The 22,033-nt window shown below is 36.6% G+C and overlaps 4 protein-coding genes across 4 annotated transcripts; 3 read left to right on the top strand and 1 right to left on the bottom strand.

Annotated features, from left to right (window-relative positions):
* The first annotated feature begins 1,748 nt into the window (after positions 1-1,748).
* On the top strand, positions 1,749-6,405 carry LOC110839881 (D-beta-hydroxybutyrate dehydrogenase, mitochondrial). Its single transcript, XM_087356598.1, has 7 exons — positions 1,749-1,934; positions 2,506-2,589; positions 3,001-3,157; positions 3,768-3,920; positions 4,107-4,274; positions 5,044-5,186; positions 5,802-6,405. The coding sequence occupies exons 1-7, from the start codon at positions 1,749-1,751 to the stop codon at positions 5,955-5,957; spliced, it is 1,047 nt and encodes a 348-aa protein (XP_087212724.1). The 3' UTR covers positions 5,958-6,405.
* LOC110839867 (uncharacterized) lies at positions 6,396-9,080 on the bottom strand. Its single transcript, XM_022084432.2, has 4 exons — positions 8,940-9,080; positions 8,554-8,703; positions 7,942-8,054; positions 6,396-7,561 (listed from the first exon to the last, which is right to left on the bottom strand). The coding sequence occupies exons 1-4, from the start codon at positions 9,078-9,080 to the stop codon at positions 6,733-6,735; spliced, it is 1,233 nt and encodes a 410-aa protein (XP_021940124.1). The 3' UTR covers positions 6,396-6,732.
* Positions 9,081-9,802: 722 nt separating this feature from the next.
* LOC110839871 (uncharacterized) lies at positions 9,803-12,918 on the top strand. The gene is made up of 4 exons (XM_022084441.2): positions 9,803-9,952; positions 10,454-10,555; positions 10,849-10,990; positions 11,852-12,918. Exons 1-4 carry the CDS (start codon positions 9,803-9,805, stop codon positions 12,034-12,036), a joined length of 579 nt encoding a protein of 192 aa, XP_021940133.1. The 3' UTR covers positions 12,037-12,918.
* A 1,073-nt stretch (positions 12,919-13,991) lies between these two features.
* CCT6 (chaperonin containing TCP1 subunit 6) lies at positions 13,992-21,966 on the top strand. Its single transcript, XM_022084425.2, has 11 exons — positions 13,992-14,208; positions 15,044-15,107; positions 15,821-15,955; positions 16,406-16,579; positions 17,107-17,321; positions 18,532-18,691; positions 19,414-19,593; positions 19,780-19,927; positions 20,510-20,650; positions 20,995-21,163; positions 21,345-21,966. Exons 1-11 carry the CDS (start codon positions 14,072-14,074, stop codon positions 21,415-21,417), a joined length of 1,596 nt encoding a protein of 531 aa, XP_021940117.1. The 5' UTR covers positions 13,992-14,071; the 3' UTR covers positions 21,418-21,966.
* The last annotated feature ends 67 nt before the right edge of the window (positions 21,967-22,033 follow it).

The raw sequence follows: 22,033 nt of genomic DNA, 5'->3' as shown, positions 1-22,033 counted from the left end.
ATGTATTTGTCCTTTTCTGATACTCTGAGTTTGAGTTCTGAGATATTGTTTTCTCACATAGGTAGTCCAAGGACATATAAATAGAAGCACATGATAAGCTCTTATAACATTTATAAAACATGGTTTCTATCATTCCGTACTTGTATATGTGATGAATGGTATGTTTGTGTAACATTCAGTTTATTATTAAAGAGGATAGGCATCTGTTCCATGTCAGGTAAGTTTTTTTACTTAAAAGGAATGTGAAATTGTAATTATATATTAAAGCAGCCAGAATAACTCTGTCCATGAAGTGATTATATCACTGGGTTCCGTTCCAAGTAGAGGTAGGAATTTTTCTCTTCACCACTGGGTCCTGACTAGCTGTAATGGTTCATTCAGCTTCCTATGAAATGAGTTTTCCCCAACGCATGAAGCTGGCCGCTCACATCCATCAAATGACGAGGTCTAGAATGCACGGAGGTATACCTCCAAATACCGTATACATCTTCATGGTATGGTAATTGGGGACAGGGTTTAAAATAAATATGCCACATTATTAGAAGAGTGTAAATATGTGTTATTTATTTGTTCAGGCATGGGATTTGTTTTCAGGATGCACTCAGTTTGAACTCAACCAGTGATTGCTGTGCTGACATCAGTTTTTCAGGTCTTAAGTTTGTCCAGGTAAACTCCAGTACAGTACCTGAAAACAGAACCCACATTATTACTCACAGTTTATATTCATCTTGCTCTATATCTTTCATTGGTTGATATTTTAAAATAATCCATCATTATCCAAACATATTTTTATTTGGTGAAATTTCTGGTTTTCTTGGTGCAACATCCCAGAAGACAGTCAACATCTAAATTTTTATTTAATTACTTTCTCGTTTACACCGGTTATACAGTATCAAATGAGAGGTTAATGTTTGAAGATTTCTGTCTTCTGGGTTGTTGCGCTGTGTAGTCTGGTTGAAGTTAACCAACGTTTCAGAGGTCATACTGCCTCCGTCATCACCGCTGTGAGAACCTCAAGTCTTACAGGTTAATGTTTAATTGTGAAAAACAGATAATTATATGGTGATGGCCTGTTTCATCACACTGTCTCAGGGCTCACATGAAGGGACTGAAGCAAACAGCAGAAACGTGTGAGGATGTCTAGTTTTGGATTGAGAATTGCATTCATGACCCCCTGAATATGAACAGGGTTTCAGGAGTACCACAGTGTTCAGTCCCGTCATTTCTCTTTACTTTAACACTACGAGTGTACAGGTAGAGCAGTTCAGTCTGTGTCCTGCACATATAATTCTAGAGTCAGTGGTTTAAGGATAAAGGAGACTCTTGTCTGAGACGTTTTGGTGCCAATGTTTTAAATTTCCTGTTTTGTGGTAAGGTCGCAACTTCCTGAATGTAAGGTTCAGATGTCACAGTAATATGTGCGTCTCCTGTCTAAGCCATCATCGTCTTACCACTGGGTGAAAACAAATCGTGCTCTTCTTTTCTTCCATAAAAATGTTATGACAAAATTGTCAGAGACAAGGTTGGTTATAAGTCATACCAAGAAGCATAAGTCATGACAGTGTTTCGGAGATCTAGGTATCCATTTTTAACATCAAAATCATTGTAAATATTTCATGTCAGATACCTTCAGGAATCTCCAAAATCCCAACTGATTTATATTGGTTTTAATTACAGGTAGCAAATAACTAGTAGAACGTGGAAAAGGTTATTAGTTTTGGTGCAGACAGGAGGTGAAACCTTACAGTATGGACTTGTCTCTGGATGCTGTGTACCGTGCTGTGGTTAGAGGCCTGCAGGTTGGACTGGCAGCTGTAATTATATCCTGGATTCTTGACATTACCTTCAGACTTAACATGATAAGCACCTGTACTGCTTTTATGCTTGGAACATTTCTGGGAACTGCATACACTTTCTACCTGGATACCTTAGAGGTACTACTGAAAAATCGGGATTGAGTACATAATATTAAATCTTTAAATGGCATCCACTTTTTAAAGAAGAGTGAGAGGTATACCCTAGTGTAGTACACACAGTTTAAAAAAGTGTTCTTATCTGTTTTGTACACATCATTGGTCTTCATTTCATTTAGGAGTTAATAACATGCCTAAAATGTATGCCATCTGAAATCAGTTTTTTTGGTATTTATTAAATAATCACAACACTGAAAAGGTATTAAAATAAAGATAAGCATTTTGATCAGGTCTGTACTTTGTCATGTACTATTTTTTTTAAATGTACAATGAGCCAATTTTGAATAAAGTATGATGAAGTCAAATTTGAACATCATCTAAAGTAGGAGTTCTGATTGGATACAGTATCAGTCAATTTAAGCCAACTTTGTTATGTGGAGTCACAGATTATGTACATGGAGTAGGATACAACTACTTTGTTACATATTTGTCATATAGTATTTATGCAAGGAAGGCATAATAATAGAACCTTAAAATCGTGCAGCCTGATGCACTCAGTTTTGGGTCTATAGAATGATATTTTCTTTTGCAGATTTCGCTGCTAGGGAAGGGCGTGTTGGTCACTGGCTGTGACACTGGCTTTGGGCATGCCCTTGCTCTTAAACTTGCTAATATGGTATGCAACAGACTGGATGAGTTCCTATTGCTTATTGATGTTTATTGAACCACCTTCACAATTAATTCCTAGAAGCACAGTGGTAACTGTATGTACCACCTACTTTTAACATTAATTAACTCTGTACTGAGGCATTTCATTGTTCCCCTTAGTATTAAATGAAAATATTAAAAGTTATTCCTTATAAGTGCAGGACAAAAGCATGAAACTGGTCATTTGTTGTCCTTTAATGTAACATTTTCAGAATGGAATGGAACTTTCATGCTATGGTATGTAATTTTGATACAGTTCTTAAGCAAATATGTACCTCTGTCTGTTATTACCTTTAAGTTTTGTATTATCTTTTCAGCAGAATTTGAACCCACACATTGTTGTCAAGATGTCTTTAATGTATTATGTGGTTGTTTCCAGGGTGCAGTGGTTTTTGCAGGTTGTTTGTGGTCACAGGAGGGTGGTGCAAAACAGTTGAAAGAACACAAGAATATTCATGTGGTGCAAATGGACATAACTTCAGACGAGGAAATGACAGCAGCTCTTGATTATGTTACTAGGAACCTTCCTCTGCAAGGTGAAAACAGAGTAACCACGTGTTCAACTTTTCGCTGCGTAGGACAGTCCATTCATTCACTAACAAATACCATAACTAAACATCACTATGTCGTAGTTTCTTCATTGTATTCAGAAGATCTCTGATTTGGAAACCTCAAATCCTTAACCTGTCCTGTTTCAATTCTCTCTGCGTAGTCAACAGAATTTCAGCATGACTGTGAGCTAGTCCTATTCGCTCGGTCTGATTCCTTGACATGTATATGAATACTGTTCTTTTGTCTTCTCAATCAAACAAGCAGGTTAGTGTAGTGGCACCATACTGGACTTGTACTTAGGAATTCCCTAGTTTGAATCTTGACCAGGAACCAGTTATTCCATTTGAGGACTTTGTGATCTTTCTTAGTGCTATCCATCATAGGCCATAGTTTCTTCTGATTCAAGATTATCTTATGAGATATATCATTTTAGTAGTTTTATGCAGTGTCAAAAATAGCCAGATAAACAATTTTACATAGGCATGCTGATCAGTGAATCAGACTTCTTTTATCTGCAGGTCAGTCTGAGATGAAGTACAAATACAGACCATTATAAAGCTTCTGACAATAACATCTGTTTGTTATCTTTACCAGGTTTGTGGAGTATAGTAAATAATGCTGGATGGAGCACATTTGGTCACGTAGAATGGGTGCCAATCCATATCTGTCGCAAGAGCTTGGAAGTCAATGTCTGGGGTATGATGAGAGTCATTCGAGCCTTTCTGCCATTAATTAGGCAGACAAAGGGTATGTATCGTATCACTGCTATAATCCATAAATCAAATCACCAAAGATGGTAAGTTCCTCCAAAATGTTGGTAACTGCCTACAACACTAAATTACATCATTACTCAGAATGAAACAAAAATAATTAGCCAAACATACCGAGGAAACTTTAATACAGTTTACTGTTTACATTCTGTAATGCTTGCAGGGAGGGTTGTGAACATGTCCAGCGGCATGGGGCGTCGCTGTGCTGCAAGCAGGGCGAGCTACTGTATCACCAAGTATGGAGTGGAAGCACTGTCAGACTGCTTGCGTTTTGAGATGAGGCAGTGGGGTGTCAGCGTTGTCATCGTTGAGCCTGGAAACTTCGTAAATGGTATGGAAATTCTGACCTCATATTAAATAACTAGCGTTGTGGTTTGGTATTAGGGTTAATGTTAAGAAGATCATTATTTTTAAATAGTGTAGTTTCTTAATTGAATTGAAACAGAGTAGCAGCAACAGTGCACAAGTAGTGACAGTGGTAGCATAAGTAGGTTGTTCTTGCAGAAGTAGATCTAGCTGGTAAGTACTTTTGTAGATTCTCATTTTTTTTTCAGTGGTTATACAAAATATAATTTTACCCAAAAATACTCTGCTAAATCCATCATCCTCTTTTTAATTAGTGACCAATATAACATCAAATTCTTTTAAATTTACAGCTAATTCATCTTTGAAAATAATATTTTTAAACATAAAACTTGTATATCTGTATCTCTGAAGCTAATAAATTTAAAAGTCTGGTTGGTAGCTCTGGTGCATCTTACCATTAACTTAGCTTTTCTTAATGGCTAGAATATTAAGACCTTATGCAGGAGAAGGGACATGTAATTTTGTTGTGGAAATCTCTTTTTGAAAGTTGACTGAGAAGCAAATGGGAGAATGATGTCATATGAAATTACATCTTAAAGAAATTTGTTGTCAGTGTGAGAGGTGGATATAATCATCTCAGGATTATGTCCTTTAGTGTTACAGTTTTCTTACCAGAGAGTTATTGAAACAGACAACATCTGCATAGACAAGTTTAACTGTGTTGATCAGTGTGTGTTTCCTGTTTAAGTAACGATTTGATTATCTGTGTGGTAAACCCTGCCATTCTGTAACAGCCACAGGTGTGTTCACACCCAGCTCAATCCGCAGGGATGCCACAGCCCTGTGGAAGCAGATACCTGAACCAGTTCAGGCAGCCTATACAAAGGAATACTTTGATGACTTTGTTAACAACATGATTACATACTCAACACGTGGGGTGAGTTTGGACCATAAACTTTTAATGACAGATCAGTCAGTAAGCATCACCACACTAAGTTTGGATATTAATAGTCATATTTGCCTGTGGTATATGTGGTTCAATCAGCATAAAGTTCCTTTTGTAGCAGGCATGGAGGAAGTGGAATCATGCAAATTTCTGATTGGAATGTCTTGAAACAAAATGCCACATGGGAAATTCAGAATTAGAGGGATATTACAGAAGAAGGATGTTTGTGTATTATTAAGACATTGAGATCTGGGTGGCTACAATTGGCTTGGATGTGCAGGCTGTAAGGAGTGTTTATGGAAATATGGTGGGAAACAGTTCCTTGGAAGACCGAGGAGGTGGAATGACAAGTGATATCAAGGTTTTTGCTTTAACAGGATGCCAGAGGATTAATATTGTATGTTTTTGAAGATTGTTATCATATGGGTTATAGTGCCGTGTATTCTGGAAGAGTTTACCAACATTTCAGAGATCCTTGCTGCCTCCTTCATCGGGGCAATGAGACTCATCGCTTGGTGCTACAACCCAGACAACAGCATCTTCATACTACTGCCATGAGAACCTCAGATCTTACTTGTATGTTTTTGTTGCTGAACCATGTTGCAGACAACAGATAAGGAGCCTGTGTTGGATGCCTTGATCAAGGCAATTGTGCACAAGTACCCTCATCCCCGATACCAGCCCATGGAGCTGTACTTCAAACTCTCTGTCTGGGTTAACACACACCTGCCAGAGTGGGTATTTGAAGCTCTGTTCACTTAAGCATCTGCACATGGATTACTCGTAACATTCCTGTGGTGGAATCTCAATTAAAACTTCCTTGTAGTTCATTTAGCATTTAAAATAGGCTAGTGTCTTATGGTTGCACAGTACACACTTTTTTCCTCTCTCGTATGCATCTTGATAATAAACAAAGTTGAATCATCATGGCAACACTTTACTTTGCGTGAAAATTCAACTTTGGTTTTTAAATTATACCTAAACAGTATGCAATGTTAGAACTTAGTGCCATTTGTTGTAGTTTAGTCTTTGCAGCGATAGCGTACTTTTCACACATAATGAGAGTATCAAAGTTTAAAATGAAAATAAATGCCTCTGTTGCCTCTTTCCTGATTTCTTGATTGGAATTTGATTACATTTTATATGGAATATTTGTACTAAGATGTAAGTGTAAAAATGAATGTGGAATAAGACAGACACTTCATTTGAATATGTAAATATTTTTTATTTATCTCATTACATTTAAAATAAATTTAAAAATGTTCCAGTTAACACAACAGATCTTGATATGATATTTTATTTCATATATATATATATATATATATATATATATATATATTTACAGAAATAAAGGTACAATGCTGCTGTATCAAATGAGATGTGATAATGGTTATAATTGTAAATTATTTGGAATAGGGGAAAAGTAGCCAGAGTGATGGAATGAATTATGAAGGATTTTGGAAGAACCATAAGAAACCAGCTTCACAGCTGCTTTCTTCATCACAAATATCAATAATAAGGAGCTGAACTGTGGAGGTCATGAACTTGTTCGCTCCTTTCCATGTACAGCATTCAAGTGATATTTAAGGTGCTCTCTCCTCACAAAACCCTTGGCACAATGCTGACATGAAAATGGTCTTTTACCAGAATGAACAGTTAAGTGATCTTTTAAGCGAGCATTGTTGGCAAAAGTTTTACCACATTCTAAACAAATGAATGGTTTATTTTCTGAATGAGTTGCAATGTGAACTTTAAGGTTCTGACTCTGTGCAAAACGTTTACCGCATATTGTACATAAGTAGGGTTTGTGGCCTGTATGAACCCGCATGTGTTTCTTTAGAGAGTCTCTTCGTCCAAATTCTCGGCTACACTGACTACAAGAAAAAGCCTTTTCACCTGTATGACGCACCATGTGAGCCTGTAGGTGAGAGGGACGCACAAATTTCAGCCCACAGTCAATGCATGAGTAAGGTCTGTGACCAGTGTGAGTATTTTTGTGAGTAAGAAGGCCACTTTTCTGAGTGAAACATACACCACAGTCTGCGCAGCAGTACGGTTTCTCGCCAGTGTGTATTCTGGAGTGAATCTTGAGACATTCTTTCAACGCAAATGCTTTTAGACAAACATCACAAGAAAAAGGTTTTTCGCCTGTATGTGATAGCATGTGATTTAGGAGATGTTTTCTCACTTTCAGAATCTTCCCACAAACATCACACACAAAATTCTGTTTGGCTTTCGTCTTCTTTCTTGTCATGGATTTAATGTCATGGCGTTGATGAACAGTACTTCTTCTGGTATCCACCTCATTTATGCCAGTCAGCAGCGGATCAGGCAACAAGTCTGAGCCACTGAATTCATCACACAACCTGGAGACAAAAATTGATTATATAAAATTTGTTTGTATTAAACAGACAGGGCGATGCTAAAGTTTCAATTTGAAGATGTCAAAGTTCACCTGGGAGGCATTGGCACAGATATGAATATAATATTAAAATGAATTTAAATAAATAACATATTGTAATTGTGAAACATTGACCTGACTCATGATGGTATAGAAACTTTTGATCTTTTTGCATTAGTGAAGATATCAAATTCATCTCACAGGCCAGATCTATGGGTCACTAAACCACATCTATATCCTTTGTGGGATTTGAATGGCTTAATAATAAAACCATCTGATTTTACTATGGTCACCTGAACATCTCTCAAATACTGAGCAGTTTGAAAGCTAAAGAAATTATCTAACCCTAGGGCTGCATGATTTACAACAAGCAAGTCATCTTCAAAGGTGATCTCTGGCTTTATATTCTCTTCTTTTACTGTTGTCAACAAACAGGATCCATCATTCATGTTTTCTTCCTGTAACAGAAAACATATAGTGATATCCAAAATGATCTGCTAATAAGACAAAATGCATCTGATAGGAAGAGGGGGAGATACAAGACATGCTACTTGGTCTCTGAACCATATGGACTATCCAGAAAATGTCAGTGAGTGAGATTCCTGAGACAGCTCTTGGTATTTCACTACTCCTAGAAATCAGGCTCATCATCAGTGCTCAAGTAATATCTAACACATGAATATAAATCTGAAACAGGGAATCAGCTATCCCAACAAAGTTTCTATGACTTTCCACAGTTTTTCTAGGAAAATGCTGTGAATATGTTTAATGAGGTCACAAGAGCTTCCTTAAACTTGTTTTCATACTTTTTATGATTATCTTCATATTCATCTCAAAGTATATAATCCTGCAGTTGAAATATACTTCTGATAAATTGAATTTTTCATAATTCTTATTGATTTTAAAATAACTAATTACTGGGCCAAAATTTCTCCCTTCACTTGTTGGTATATATACCTGTACAGTTATTTGTGATTGATGGCAACCAACCAGCTGCTTGAGTGTGGCATCGGCAGTTTCACACTGTATCTTAAAGTTAAAGCTTGCGTTCACCTGTAGAACACACTGAGAACACACCTGGGTTGGTAGACCATCGTCAATACACAGCTGTAGAATTAAACATTAACATATTAACTGGTAGACAGTAACAAATTACAATTTTAGAAATGCATGCTGCTGTTCATTCCCATTCAAATCATTGTGCTTTCTCATTGCCTTTCTAAAATACAAGCAAATTGTTAACTATGATTTGTACTTGAGTATCTCAGGTTTGTTGCACATGGAAACTATAATTATATGAATACTATTTATGGCCACATTATTTATACGTATAATACATTAACCTTTATGACTGGTATCAAAGTCATAACTTTGCCAGGGAGGTTGTCCTCTTGGTGAAAGAGTGGTAACAGTCTTTCACTTGGTTGCATCAGACACAGACGACATATTTTATTGAAATCTAGCGTCATTGTTGCTTTAAACATAAAAGGTGCGTGCACACTTGTTTTATTTCATTTAAGTGTAATTTAGGAGCCACTTATACATTCAATGCTCATACATAACCTCTTCGGAGTTTATTTTCCCTAGGTAGATAGGAAATAAAATGACATGCTCAAAATACCCCTCACAATCATACAGAATTTTACTTATTACGAACAAAATTATGTGCATAAGGTGATTTCTGCACATGAGAATAGCTTATAGCCCTCATTATACAGCACTTTTCCTTTCTTGATGTCTATACCAAAAACTTTAAGTGCGTGTAGTTGGTATCAGTGGACACTACCCACTGAATTGTGAAACGATAATTTGGAATGCGGTTCTTCAACACAAACAAACATTTTATCGGCGTCATAGTTCTAATTTAATTAAAAAGACAATGTTTCGGAAATACTTTTTCTGGGTTTACAGATCGAGACTAGCTGCATTGATTGGGCACAACTGAATAAGTTTTGACTGGGGTCGGAGTCAGATTGAAATTTCCTAAACATAGTTTTTTTGTTAATTAGGATGGTGCATAATGTCCAAAAGGTTTGTTTCTTTTAATGTAAAAAAATATTTAAAGGTGGCCATGTTGACAACAGCTGTTGCTGCAATGCGAATTCAATATGGCAGCTGTTGTGAAGTAAGAGTTTGTTGTGTTCATGACATTTGAACTGACTTTTATTATAAGCAGGCAATATTACTCCTGTTGTAAATTATAAAGATGTCAGACGGTAATTATGAGTATGAACTAATGAGGTCCGAACTATTGGGACTACCGCCACCGGAGAAAAAGCCACTCCCACCTGCATCACAAAATGAAGAAGATATGCTTTCAAGCGACGTTGATGATGACAGTGTAGAAAGGAATGAGGTATGTACGTGCTGAATAAACGAGTTAACTTCCAGATAGGTTTCTTTTGATGATATTCTCACACTGCACCATATATGTTTTGTTTTTGTCAAGCATTGATTGAAGCAGAGAATATGTCTCCACCATGCCACAGTTTCTGATCCCACTGTGTTACTTGTTTAAGTTTGACTTGGTTTCATTAGGTCAGTACTTAAACATTTTATTGTATGTTGATTGTTGTATATTACATTGGGTAAATTTAATGTAGACTCTGTGGACTAGGAGGAATCTACAAACAAATGAATAATTACTATAATTGTACAGTTATTGATTTGTTGTTCTTTGTAGTCTCACTGTATAAATTAAAGTATTTAAGGGTAAATATTTGATATATGTTACTTCTAGAATTTCTTATTTTTTGTTTTATTTTGAACAAGGTATGGCAGAACATAAGTAATGTTTCTTTTAATTTCTTACAGCTAGTGATTAGGTTCCATAAACAACATTTGTTTCATATTCCAGGATATTCATCTGGAGGGTGAACAGATGGGAAGGGTTTCAGGAGGCTTAGATGAACTAAATAGTATTCTCAGCATGACGCAAAAGAAGATTAACAGATTTAAGGTAAGTTGGTTTATTTCATTGTTGTTAGCCATAAAGATCTTTATGTTTTCAAGCTTTCCATTCAGGTCCCATTAATGGTTGAAACTTCTTGATAATTTGAATGCCCTCAACTGCATAAGGAAGAACATATACCAGAGTGTTAGTATATTAATGTTGTTTTCATATGCTACATATGCTAATGAATGCAATAAAATGTTAAATCTTGACAGTGATGTTAAGATTTTGTACATATGCACAGTCTGAGGTAGAGTTCAAATCGTTGATCTAAAGCTGGAGTTTCTCTGTTGATTCAGTCAGTTTGCGGAAGCTTCACAAATCTCCTGAAGTTGAGGGTGAGTAGTAAACAAGATGGGACAACAAGCGATAGTAGCAGTCGGACATCCGAAGCAGACTGTGCTCTGCCAACTGGGGAAGTTCATGAGAATTCTGATTCAGGTTTGTATTACTCCCATTTTAGAACAGTGTTCTTCTCTTCTTGTCTTCACAGATTAATTAACTTAAAGCCTGTAGCATATGGCCAGGCTGGGTAAATTATTTAGCGAGTTACTTGTAATTAATATAACCTTATAATGTTCAGTGTTCACTGCTATCACTTTGCCTTCTACTTAACATCCTTTTTAGTTCTGCTTATACATGTGAATCTGCTTTCTCAGCTGTCCATATCAGCAGGTCAAAATATCACTACCTCACAAACAACTTGAACTCCTGTCTAAGCAGATAAAATATACATACTGAAATTCACTAAATTATTTGACTTTTTGCTGTGCATGTTGTCTTCATCTTATCAATTTAACATGTATTTCTACTCGTTTCATAGAATTTTATATTAGTACATAATTATTTTTAGATGGTATGTTTATATTTTTACATTTTCATCTTAGTGTAATTATATGTTGTGAAACGTGTGTGACTATTTTCATGGGTAAATTAAGAAGAATGAAGTGAGTGGAACATCGGAAGAACAGAAAATACAATAAACATTTTAATAGATGGACCTGAAAAAAAGAGAACAATTATAAGGTCTTATGTTTATGTAGGTAGGTTGTGTTAAAATGGATCTTAGAGAGACTGTGAGGTTGTGTACTAGTTCGAACTGGCACAAGGTATCCATTGGTGGGATTTTGTGATTATAGTGTACTGTCAGGTTCCTCACAAGAGAACATGTGTTTATAATCTGAATAACTATCAAATGCCAAGGAATGCCTTATACTTTGAATTAGTTAGGAGACTGTTTTGTAACAGGGCTGCATTGTAGCACCTGTGATTGCTACTTATTTTACAGATTTATTTTTGCAGGTACAGATTCTACTGAGAGCAAGGCAACTTTGGCAGCCAAGAAGACAACACAACAGAATCTAGATCTTGAAGGGAATTTGGGCTCACAAATTGACAAGCTCGACACAATGCTGATGAAGGCAGAACAGGCCGAACTGAGCATGTCGAAACAGAACAAGGAAATGAGGATCTTTCTCAAAAAGTAGGCAGCCTGTGTGTAACCCACATGTATAGATTCTTGCGTCTTTATTCCCTTTGCCTCTGTATAACAGGCTTGTTACAGAGGCTTTTCTAAGGACACAAGGCCACAGCCACTGTTTGTCTTGTTAGCACATCTTTAGTTTTTCATGATAGAGCCATATTATAGTTGTGTATATGTTGGTTATTTTCAAAGTGACCTTATTGATGGCCTAGGTCACTGTACTCAGTTCAGATGTCTTACCAGAAATTAAAATATAATTTGAACTCTGTTGTGTTCTGACATGTTGAAGTAAAAGGTGAAATTGTTTAAATCTGTTTTTGCTGCCCATGCACCGTGCACAATATTATGAACCTGTGCTAAGTGTAATTGTGTAAGCTTAATTGCTGTTTTAAACACCATTAAATTCAGTTGAAATGTGTTTTAGCCAATAAACTAATTATGTATCTGTCAGCACTTATTGAAGTGGAAATTCCTATAGACTGATGTATCAAAGTAAATTCCTTAATTAATTTAAGGGGGCAGGTCACAAACCTTTCTTCCACATAAGCTGTTCAAAGAACAAACTCTACTTTCATTAGTGTTCACAATTAGTTATTGTTGTTGTACATATTTTAATGTATATGTAGAATATTATGTAGAAACTGATACAAATGTATATTGTTAAATCAAACCAAAGATTTTTTAGAATTTCTATATATGAGTTAATTGTTGTGTTGGAGACTGCTGTTGTGATGTTATTTTCTAAGTAAAACAGTATTAATTTTAAATAATTGTTTTTAAAATATGTTTTTTTTATTTTTTGGAGTCTTAATGGATATTAACACCAAACTAATGTTTGATAAAATGATTGTATTTAAGTTAAATAAATGTTGCTCTTGATAAACAACATTATATGTAATTTATTTGTACAGCAGATTCCTGATTTATGACCTTCAGTTATCCAACATTCTGTTTTATCATACGTGCCATGTTCGAATGATACATTGTATCAACACTCAGCTCAGCATGTAGCAGAATGAATCACACTCCCCCACCTTGCACCTCCAGCATTTTATTTATTCAGTTGCTATTACCTCTGTTTAGTAATATGAACGAGAGGCCAGCAGTCAAGTTAGTTGGCTTAGGCTGTCTGGAGCTGTTATGCCACAGATTTAATTTTAATTTAGTTGCTACACATGTAGTGCTTTTCTGGCACTGGCATGACCTTGCAACTAAGAAAATTAGCGTGAGCATGAACTATTGTAAAGAAAAATGAATTGCTGTGCCATATAGTGGCACGGGTATGGAGCAAGTAGAGTCCCTTCATGATTCTAAAGGAGCTAATAAGTGATGTCTGTGTCAGACTGCCACAGTCTTCCATTTTATAAAATGATAGTTACATACTATATCAACTAAGTTGTTCACACTTATAATTGTGTAAGATTTGAGGTTTCCACAGTGTGAGTATGAAGATTTCTGTCTTCTGGGTTGTTGCCCTGCATAGTCTTGTCGATGTTTAACATGTAAACATCAACCAGACTACACAGCGCAACAACCCGGAAGACAGAAATCTTTTTATAATTGTGTATTATTTTTGCAGGGATGATCGCTAAGATATTCTTTCTCTTTGACTGTGGCCCATATGAAAGGGAAATACATGAGAAACCTCACGTATGGACTAGTGTGTAGGTTGTATTACCTCCAAGGGCTGTGCTGGTAGGAATGAATGTAATTTGTGGTTGGTAGCACCATAAATGCCTGACAGATCAATAAGTAGTGGCCAGTCTTTTGTCTTCCAGGCTGGGAGTTAACAGCAACTGTAAAAATCTTTATATTTGCAGAAAAAGGGAAAAAAGGGATAATTTACTGCATAGTGGCGCTTGGTAATGGCAAGGCTATGAACATAGAAGTTACAGATGAATACTTACAGATGTCAGAGTGATCAACTATGTTATGATGCTGAGGTTATCTGTGCGCTTTACAATCAACTAAGAAAATCGTACCCAGTGGCTTTAGTTTGCATTGTGTGGTATAGAAGTCTGCGGAAAGAAATCAGAAAAATGTCAGCTATCAGTTTGTTGAATCCAAAAGCAGAATTTGCGAGGGCTGCTCAGGCTCTTGCAATAAATATTACCGCAGCGAAAGGTATTCAAGATGTGATGAGAACAAATTTGGGTCCTAAGGGAACAATGAAAATGTAAGTAGGAGCATTCGGTTGGCCATGTGGTAACCGTTATATATAGCCTGATTGAGAAATAAAATTAATAATTTCTGTTTTATTTGCACGGTGTACCTGGTTAAAGTTAGATGTCAAGGAATAACGTTCTGTAAGTGACATAATGTGAACAGTATTTGTGCCAACGTTTGCACGTTACCATATATGGACATTTCGTATTTCATTGTGATTCTTGGGGATGGGTCAAATACCTGAAGTAATGAATATTGCTGAAGGTTGACATATTGTCAGACGCCTTTAAATAAAATAATCGTACCAGTATTGGAATGGTTGGATGTCACTAAAATCAGTTGGTCACTTGCCATAAGTTCTTTTTAAATGTTGATAAACATTTTGGGTCTATTCCTCTCAGAAATTTTGTTGTATCATTTTTTTTACTAATCAGGTATGTGGTTCTGTTGGAATTTCAGTATTTATGGTGGTGTGTACTAAGATGGCTGTTTTCTGGATTGTAGTGCCATGTAGTGTGGTATAAGTGACATCCTGTTGACAGAGGCAGCAAGGACCTCTGAAACGTTGGTAAACTTCTACCAGACTACATGGAACTACAAGCTAGAAGAGATACATCTATGTGGATCTAGATTTCTTTGCCAGTCATGTAGGCTACACATAATATTACAAGAGTGACAAACTATTAGTGTCCATTTCAAGTATTATAATAGAAATAAACAGTTAAAGTCAGCACATCTAATTACATATTCCTTATTCTCATATTTGTTGCTGCTGTGTCAAGACAACAACCGTGCCACTAAATTCAAACAGTTGGCTTATTATTATTATTATTGTTTTTAATCAGGTTGGTGTCTGGATCTGGAGACATTAAAATTACAAAGGATGGCAATGTTCTGCTTCACGAAATGGTAATGTATTCATGTGTAGTGGCATGTATGTAATTGTGTATTCTTCAATATTGACACTAGGTTATGGTGCAAGATGGCCATGACACTTATGCCATATACTTTCAGTTGTAAAAATATAGAAGCAGTCTGTTGATTCTTTACCACATAATACTATAAGTATTTATTCATTTATTTGTGATTTTGCAGTAATATCTTGAGTGATTTTCTGACTGTGTGTTTGTCTAGTATGCTATGGTTGAGTGTTTTTATTACATTTGGGATTTAGATTCCTTCCTGGAATTTATCAGTCAGATTTATCCAAATTGTAAAACTTTGGGCCAGTATTTTCATTTAATAACTCTGTTATGGATGAATTAATTTTGCATTAAAAACTTACAAAGATGTATTGATCAGGTTTCTGTTTTGATAAAATTGAACTGAAAAACATGAAGTTTAAAGAGCCCAAATACATTTTTAGATATATTTCAATAAATATTGAGTATATATAAAGTCTCACGTGAAATTAGTATCTACTAATTGCGTGAATATTTTGTCACGTGTATTCTTATTTTATATAACATATTTCTTTGGAGACATTGACCATCAAATATTAATTTGTTTTTATGGTATACAGATATGAAGTGTATAATTTGCTTTGGCTGTTTTCTAAAGTGTAGACAGTCTTGACATTTTGATAGTGAGGATTTAATGTGCTTGCTTTTTTTTGTTGATAGCAAATCCAGCATCCAACTGCTTCGCTTATTGCACGTGCATCGACTGCACAGGATGACATGACTGGAGATGGGACAACATCAACTGTTCTTGTCATTGGTGAACTCTTGAAGCAAGCTGACCTCTATATATCAGAAGTGAGCACAGTTTAATGGCCATTCCATAACTTCACTTCATGCTTCAACCATTTAATAGAATTGTCTAGCTAGAACTTACAAAGCACAAACTTCGAAGACAATTGTATAGCACATTAACCTTTATCGAATAAATATAAAAAATAATAATGCCAACATTGATAGGTGAACACTGCTTTACCTGATATGTTTACCATTCAGGATTGCTGCGTGCATGATTTGAGATTCTGTGTTATGAAATTGGCTTTTATTAGCTTATTTTTCAAGGCTGTGCTGCTGAATCCTAGGTACATAATGATTTGCAAGCATTTTTTGCTTGCTATTGCATGACTTGGAATGAAAAACTAATGGTCTGTGAAACTTCTTATTTGAGATTTCTGTAAGTAAATGTTAGATTAGGAGCCTAGTGTGTGGCTCTTTGTGTATCATAAGTTATTTTGGACATGTTTTCAGGGTCTTCACCCACGCATCATTACAGAAGGTTTTGACAAGGCTCGAGCAAAGACTCTGGAAGTTCTGGAAAAGCTTAAGATTAAGATCGAGCCAACACGTGAAAATCTGTTGGATGTGGCACGTACATCATTGCGTACAAAAATCCATCCACAGCTTGCAGATGTTCTGACTGATGTAAGTTTTGTGACAGGATAGGCATTAACATTAATTTTAAACAAGAAACCTCGGGCTTTTGTGGTTTGTGATCTCAAGATAGGCATTAGGCTGCCATTTCGTTGGTGCTGATGAATATATTTGGAGTTGGCGTGGGAAGCAGTGTTTAGATAACAAATGCATTTGGGATTGGCATTGAAAGAATTAGTGGGTAATTATGTAAGTGCAAGAAATTAATGTTGCTAATGCCTCAGACTGTAATCTGTTTACCTTCTTTGCCTCTGCCTGCCTTGGCACTGATGAAAGAGGCAGTTTATGAAGTGAGAGCACAATCAGGTAAACTTTTACCATGGCATATGTAACCTACTGGCTGTTGCTTTTGTTACATTCATTCTTCTTTTCCGTAGGACTGGGAAGGGGAAGACACGCAGAAAATTCCACAGTGGATCAACCTCAGACCTTTGGCCCAGAGGTCCCGTACCTTGCCCCTAAGCTATTCAGGTCCCTGTTAAAATATCTGTTTGTTGAGGGTTATTGTCATGTTTCAGATTTGTGTGGATGCTGTACTGGCTGTGCGTCAGGGTGACAAGCAAATTGATCTGCACATGGTGGAGATCATAGAAATGCAGCACAAGACATCCACGGAGACTAGTCTGGTGCGAGGTCTGGTACTAGATCATGGCTCTCGTCATCCAGACATGCCTAAGAGAGTGGAGAATGCCTATATTCTCACATGTAATGTGAGCATGGAGTATGAGAAGAGGTGAGACCGCACATCAACAAGCCGACATCGCTCCCTTATAAATTTTTTCCTTCAAGACACTCGGCCAAACATTCACTTTCACGTTTTTAAACATATATAGCAGCACAGTCTTTAGTTCATTTTTATGTCATGACATTTCATCTTGTCATACTGCTTTTCGTGAAATGATTTGACGTATGAAAAAATAATGCTGGCGCAGTCAGCTGATGACTTCATGTTTCTGAATCTAACCCGGTGTCCTACGTGAGCGATTAAATGCGAGCAGTGCGAGTTGCATGGGTGAAGCGGGAATATCAAACAGGCTGTTTGTGTGGCGCTGTCCTAGGTTCCAGCGAAGCGGTCAGGAGAGGGAAGCGGCCAAAGTCTGAGATAAAATATTTTGATATTTTCGCGCGAGTCGCTGCGCTGGCCAGTAAGGCGTATGCTCAAGAAGTCTCTGAACATGCAGTACACGGAAGGTGCATGCGCAGGAAGGCCATGTGCTTCTATTGCAGTCTCTCACGTAGGACACAAGCGATTCCCCGCTTCATATGACACCCCATGCTGCTTATGCAGCTTGCTTGTTATTGCTTACGTAAGAGTCTCATGGCACTACAACCTGGAGGACTCACTGCTCTAAGAACCTTAAATCCTACTGGAACATACTAAATTATTTTCAAACTTTATCGTTGTTAAATGACCCACACTGTTAAAATTGTTTTGTTCAAGTAAAAATGTTTTCTAGGTATTTAGAACCCTTTGAAAGACTGATTGAGTAGTGTGGAAACAATATTGGAAGGAGTTTTGGAAAACTATTTTCAATTTGTTTTTATGTTAGACAGTGTATGTAAGGTCACAAAAATGGGTACTTGTATGGTTGCAACTCATTAAGTTTCCTGGTGGTATATTTCTTTTTGAAGACTCAGATTAGCTATTTAATTGTGAGATCTTTTAATGTGAACTAATATCTTAGTACATATGTTTCGGTTGTAACATTTATAGTAACTGAAAGTTTGATTTGTTAAATCGCTGTAACTCTGAAAAATAGCTTGGCTTTGAGGTTAAACATGTCTCTTTCAGAAAAGATAATTTTCATCTTATGTTATTTTCAGTGATTAATTTATGGAGAGATAACAATTTCTGTTTTCTCAGAACCCTAAAATGTCTTATGGTCACTGTAAGTGCTTATGATAATTGTACTAGTTACTTCATTTTTTTAAACTCTGTGTAGTGAGGTGACCGCGGGTTTCTTCTACAAGTCTGCAGAGGAGAGAGAGAAGCTGGTATCAAGTGAAAGAGATTTTATTGAGAAGCGAGTACAGAAAGTGATTGACCTAAAGAATAAATTATGTAACAATACGGACAAGAGATTTGTTGTTATAAACCAGAAGGTGAGTTGTAGCGTAGCATCTCACAGTGTTGAAGTCTTCTATTTGACTCTGAAATAACTTTTCATACAGTTCTTCTGACTTCAGTGTGAAGACAACTATAGTTCAATGATGGCATTAAGAGCTAATTACTGCATTTACATAAATGTAAGGTACACTTATTTTCCAAATCTGCATCCCAAATACTTCTTCTTCTTCTTCTATGGCTCTCCGGTCCTTATTCGGTCCATGGCCTTCTCAATTCTCCTCTTCCATTCAGTCCTCTGTTAGGTCCGTCTGTTCGAGGCTTTGATTGAGGTTTCGAAACGTCTTCCTTTTTACGGTGCAAGGTTGTTAGCCTTGCGACCAACCCCCAACCTGGAGGACCAGGGTATCTGTCTTAGTCTGACCTCTCCCACTAGGGAGGCCCTACCAGTAGCGATGCTACCACCAGCATAGCTCTTGGGATCACTGAGGTACTCAAGCCCCACCACAACAACAAGGTGCAGGTACCATTAAGTGGGGATCCCAAAGACTGTGGTGTGGCTAATTTTCATATTTTTTATGGCAAGATAATCAGTCTTTGTCACTGTTGATTAGGAAATGTTACATTATGGTTTCCTGATATGGAGAATCATTGCAGGTATTTCAATAACATTAAATATATAAATGTTGTTTCAGCATGCTGTATTGACTGCTAAAACAGATTGATACATACACATTGTACTGTTCTGTTTTGCCTGCAGGGTATTGATCCCATGTCACTTGATATGCTGGCAAAGGAAGGCATCTTGGCTGTGCGGAGAGCCAAGCGACGTAACATGGAGCGTCTGGCACTGGCTTGTGGTGGTACTGCTATGAACTGCGTTGATGATCTCACTGAGGAGCATCTTGGTTTTGCAGGCCTGGTGTATGAACATGTACTGGTATGAAGCAGCCACCTTCATGTAATGAATGTAGCGCGTAAATCATTATGTTCTAAGTAGCTTATGACGTCAGTAATGTATAGAAGTAGAAGTCTGAAGAAACTTGTAATACCACTGAAGAAAATCTGTAGTTGGAGACTGAACTTCATCGAGTGTTCTGCACTAATGCATTTGGCTGTTTTGCAGGGTGAGAGCAAATACACGTTCGTGGAGGAATGCAAGTTTCCTCAGAGTGTCACCATCTTGATCAAAGGCCCAAACCAACATACGCTAACTCAGATTAAGGATGCTATTCGTGATGGGCTGAGAACCGTAAAGAATGCGATTGATGATGGTGAGTTTAGTAACATTTTGAAACTATGTAGCACTTATGTGTGCCGGAGTAGCTCTGTAACATCACTGGTTGTTGAGTGGACAGCTTGTATTCATTTCCTGGCAGTAATGGGAATTTTTCTCTTTTGTTATGGCCGGAGTAGCTCAGACTCATATTAAAAAATATAACTCACTGTCCTGTGGTGATAGTTTTGAAGAAAAGAATGTGTTACACTAATTTATGTATTATGTGGTTGCAAGAATATGGAAAGTTAATACAATTGTAGTTGTCTAAACAAAGCAAGCCAAATAAAATCTAGTGCATTTTGCATTTTGTAGTGTGGTACAAATTGCATATGTTTCAGAAGTGCTTACTGTCTCCATCATTGCTCTGATTATGGAGGCAGTAAACATCTCTGAAATGTCAATTTTCGCCAGGCTACTTAGCACAAAATCGCGGAAGACAGCCATTATCAAGATTCAAGAAGTGCTGTTGCCACTCTTGAGAGAAGAAAATTATTTTTCTCAGTAGCTATGGTACTGGTGATTTACAGTCCAGTATTTTAACTCGCTAGTTTTTCTGATGAAAGGTTGTGTTGTACAGGTTGTCTTGTTCCTGGTGCTGGAGCATTTGAAGTAGCAGTAAATCAGGAGTTGCTCCAATACAAAAACGAGGTGAGGGGCAAAGCTCGTCTTGGCATCCAGGCCTATGCTGAAGCATTTCTTGTCATTCCCAAGACACTTGGTGAGTAGCTTAGCCGGTTACATTGTCTTGATGCTGTTTTGTAACAAATTTTCACTGCATAATACCTGCAGTGCCATATAAACTGCGAATCTCATAATTTATTTGCCATGAATGCATTTAAGTTTTCTTCTTTGGGTGGCTTTTTTGGGTTGTAAGTGTTGTAAATAGAATATTACTTATTTATAAAGTGTTCCCATAACATCAAATTTGAGTTCTTTATTTTTAACATACTAAATGATTTTGTTGTAGAAGATGTGAAAACATACTGATTTAAACCCAGAATGAGACGGTACAGATTTACAGACTATAGAAATAGAGAATTAACTATTTTGTTGTTTTTGTAGCTGCAAACAGTGGTTTTGATGCTCAGGATACCATTGTGAAGCTGCAGGAAGAAGCACAGCTACTTGGTGAGCCAGTTGGCTTGGATGTTAATTCTGGAGAGGCCATAAGACCAGCTGATGTAGGGATATATGACAATTACATTGTTAAGAAGCAGATTATCAATTCATGGTGAGTCAAGGAATTTAGTGATCCCGTTAGTATCGCACCGTCATCAGTACCATTTAAAATTGACTTGTTCTGTATCTTTGTTCTGCTTTTGTTTGCTTCAAATGAACATGCTGTTTGTTTTGTCTCATATTTTATTACAACAGTATGGTGTTCATATACCACATTGTTTTTTCTGTTTCAGTTCTGTGATAGCAAGTAATCTGCTGTTGGTGGATGAGATTATGCGAGCTGGCATGTCGTCACTGAAAGGTTGAGACCGTCGTGAGGTGATTCACAGATACCAGCATTCCTATTGAATTTCATTCTCATAATTTCTTCTAAAAATCAACAACTTTCTTTAATAAAATTTAATAAATCAAATAAATTACCACTTTCCTAACAGAGGTTCTCTTACTACATTCTTAAAATTAATGAAATTTCATACCTAACACCAAAGTGTATGTTACATTTTAAATGCATTTGATGGCGGTACTTCAAGCGAAGACACGATTTTATATGTATTTATTATTAGTTAAAAAATCTGTATGTTTCAATTTGGCATATACCTGTATGATTAAACTCATAAGTAACATTATTTTCTTTTGGCCTAGCTCGTTATATTGCTTCTGGTTTTCTAATGCTGAAACTATACCGTGATGTATTTTATCATTTCTGTGTGTAAGAAAGTATAGTGTTACTTAAAAAAACTTGTTAGAATTGAAAATAATCTGTAATAAAGTCCCTTTTGATTATTATCCAGAAACAGTCTGAATGATGGTTCCGATTTCAGAATGTTTTTCGGTTTAATAAATTTGGAAAGAGCAGTTGCTTTATACTTTTTTTCCTACCCTATGAATTTGGTTCAAATTGTGGCATTGCCCATATTTGTAT

The sequence above is a fragment of the Zootermopsis nevadensis genome, unplaced genomic scaffold (assembly GCF_977971745.1).
Source record: "Zootermopsis nevadensis isolate Lab colony 2312 unplaced genomic scaffold, Znev_1.0 Znev_ptg000027l, whole genome shotgun sequence".
In the NCBI taxonomy this organism is placed as follows: domain Eukaryota; kingdom Metazoa; phylum Arthropoda; class Insecta; order Blattodea; family Termopsidae; genus Zootermopsis; species Zootermopsis nevadensis.
Note: the sequence above shows the minus strand (reverse complement) of the source record. Positions and strands in the feature narration are given on the sequence as shown.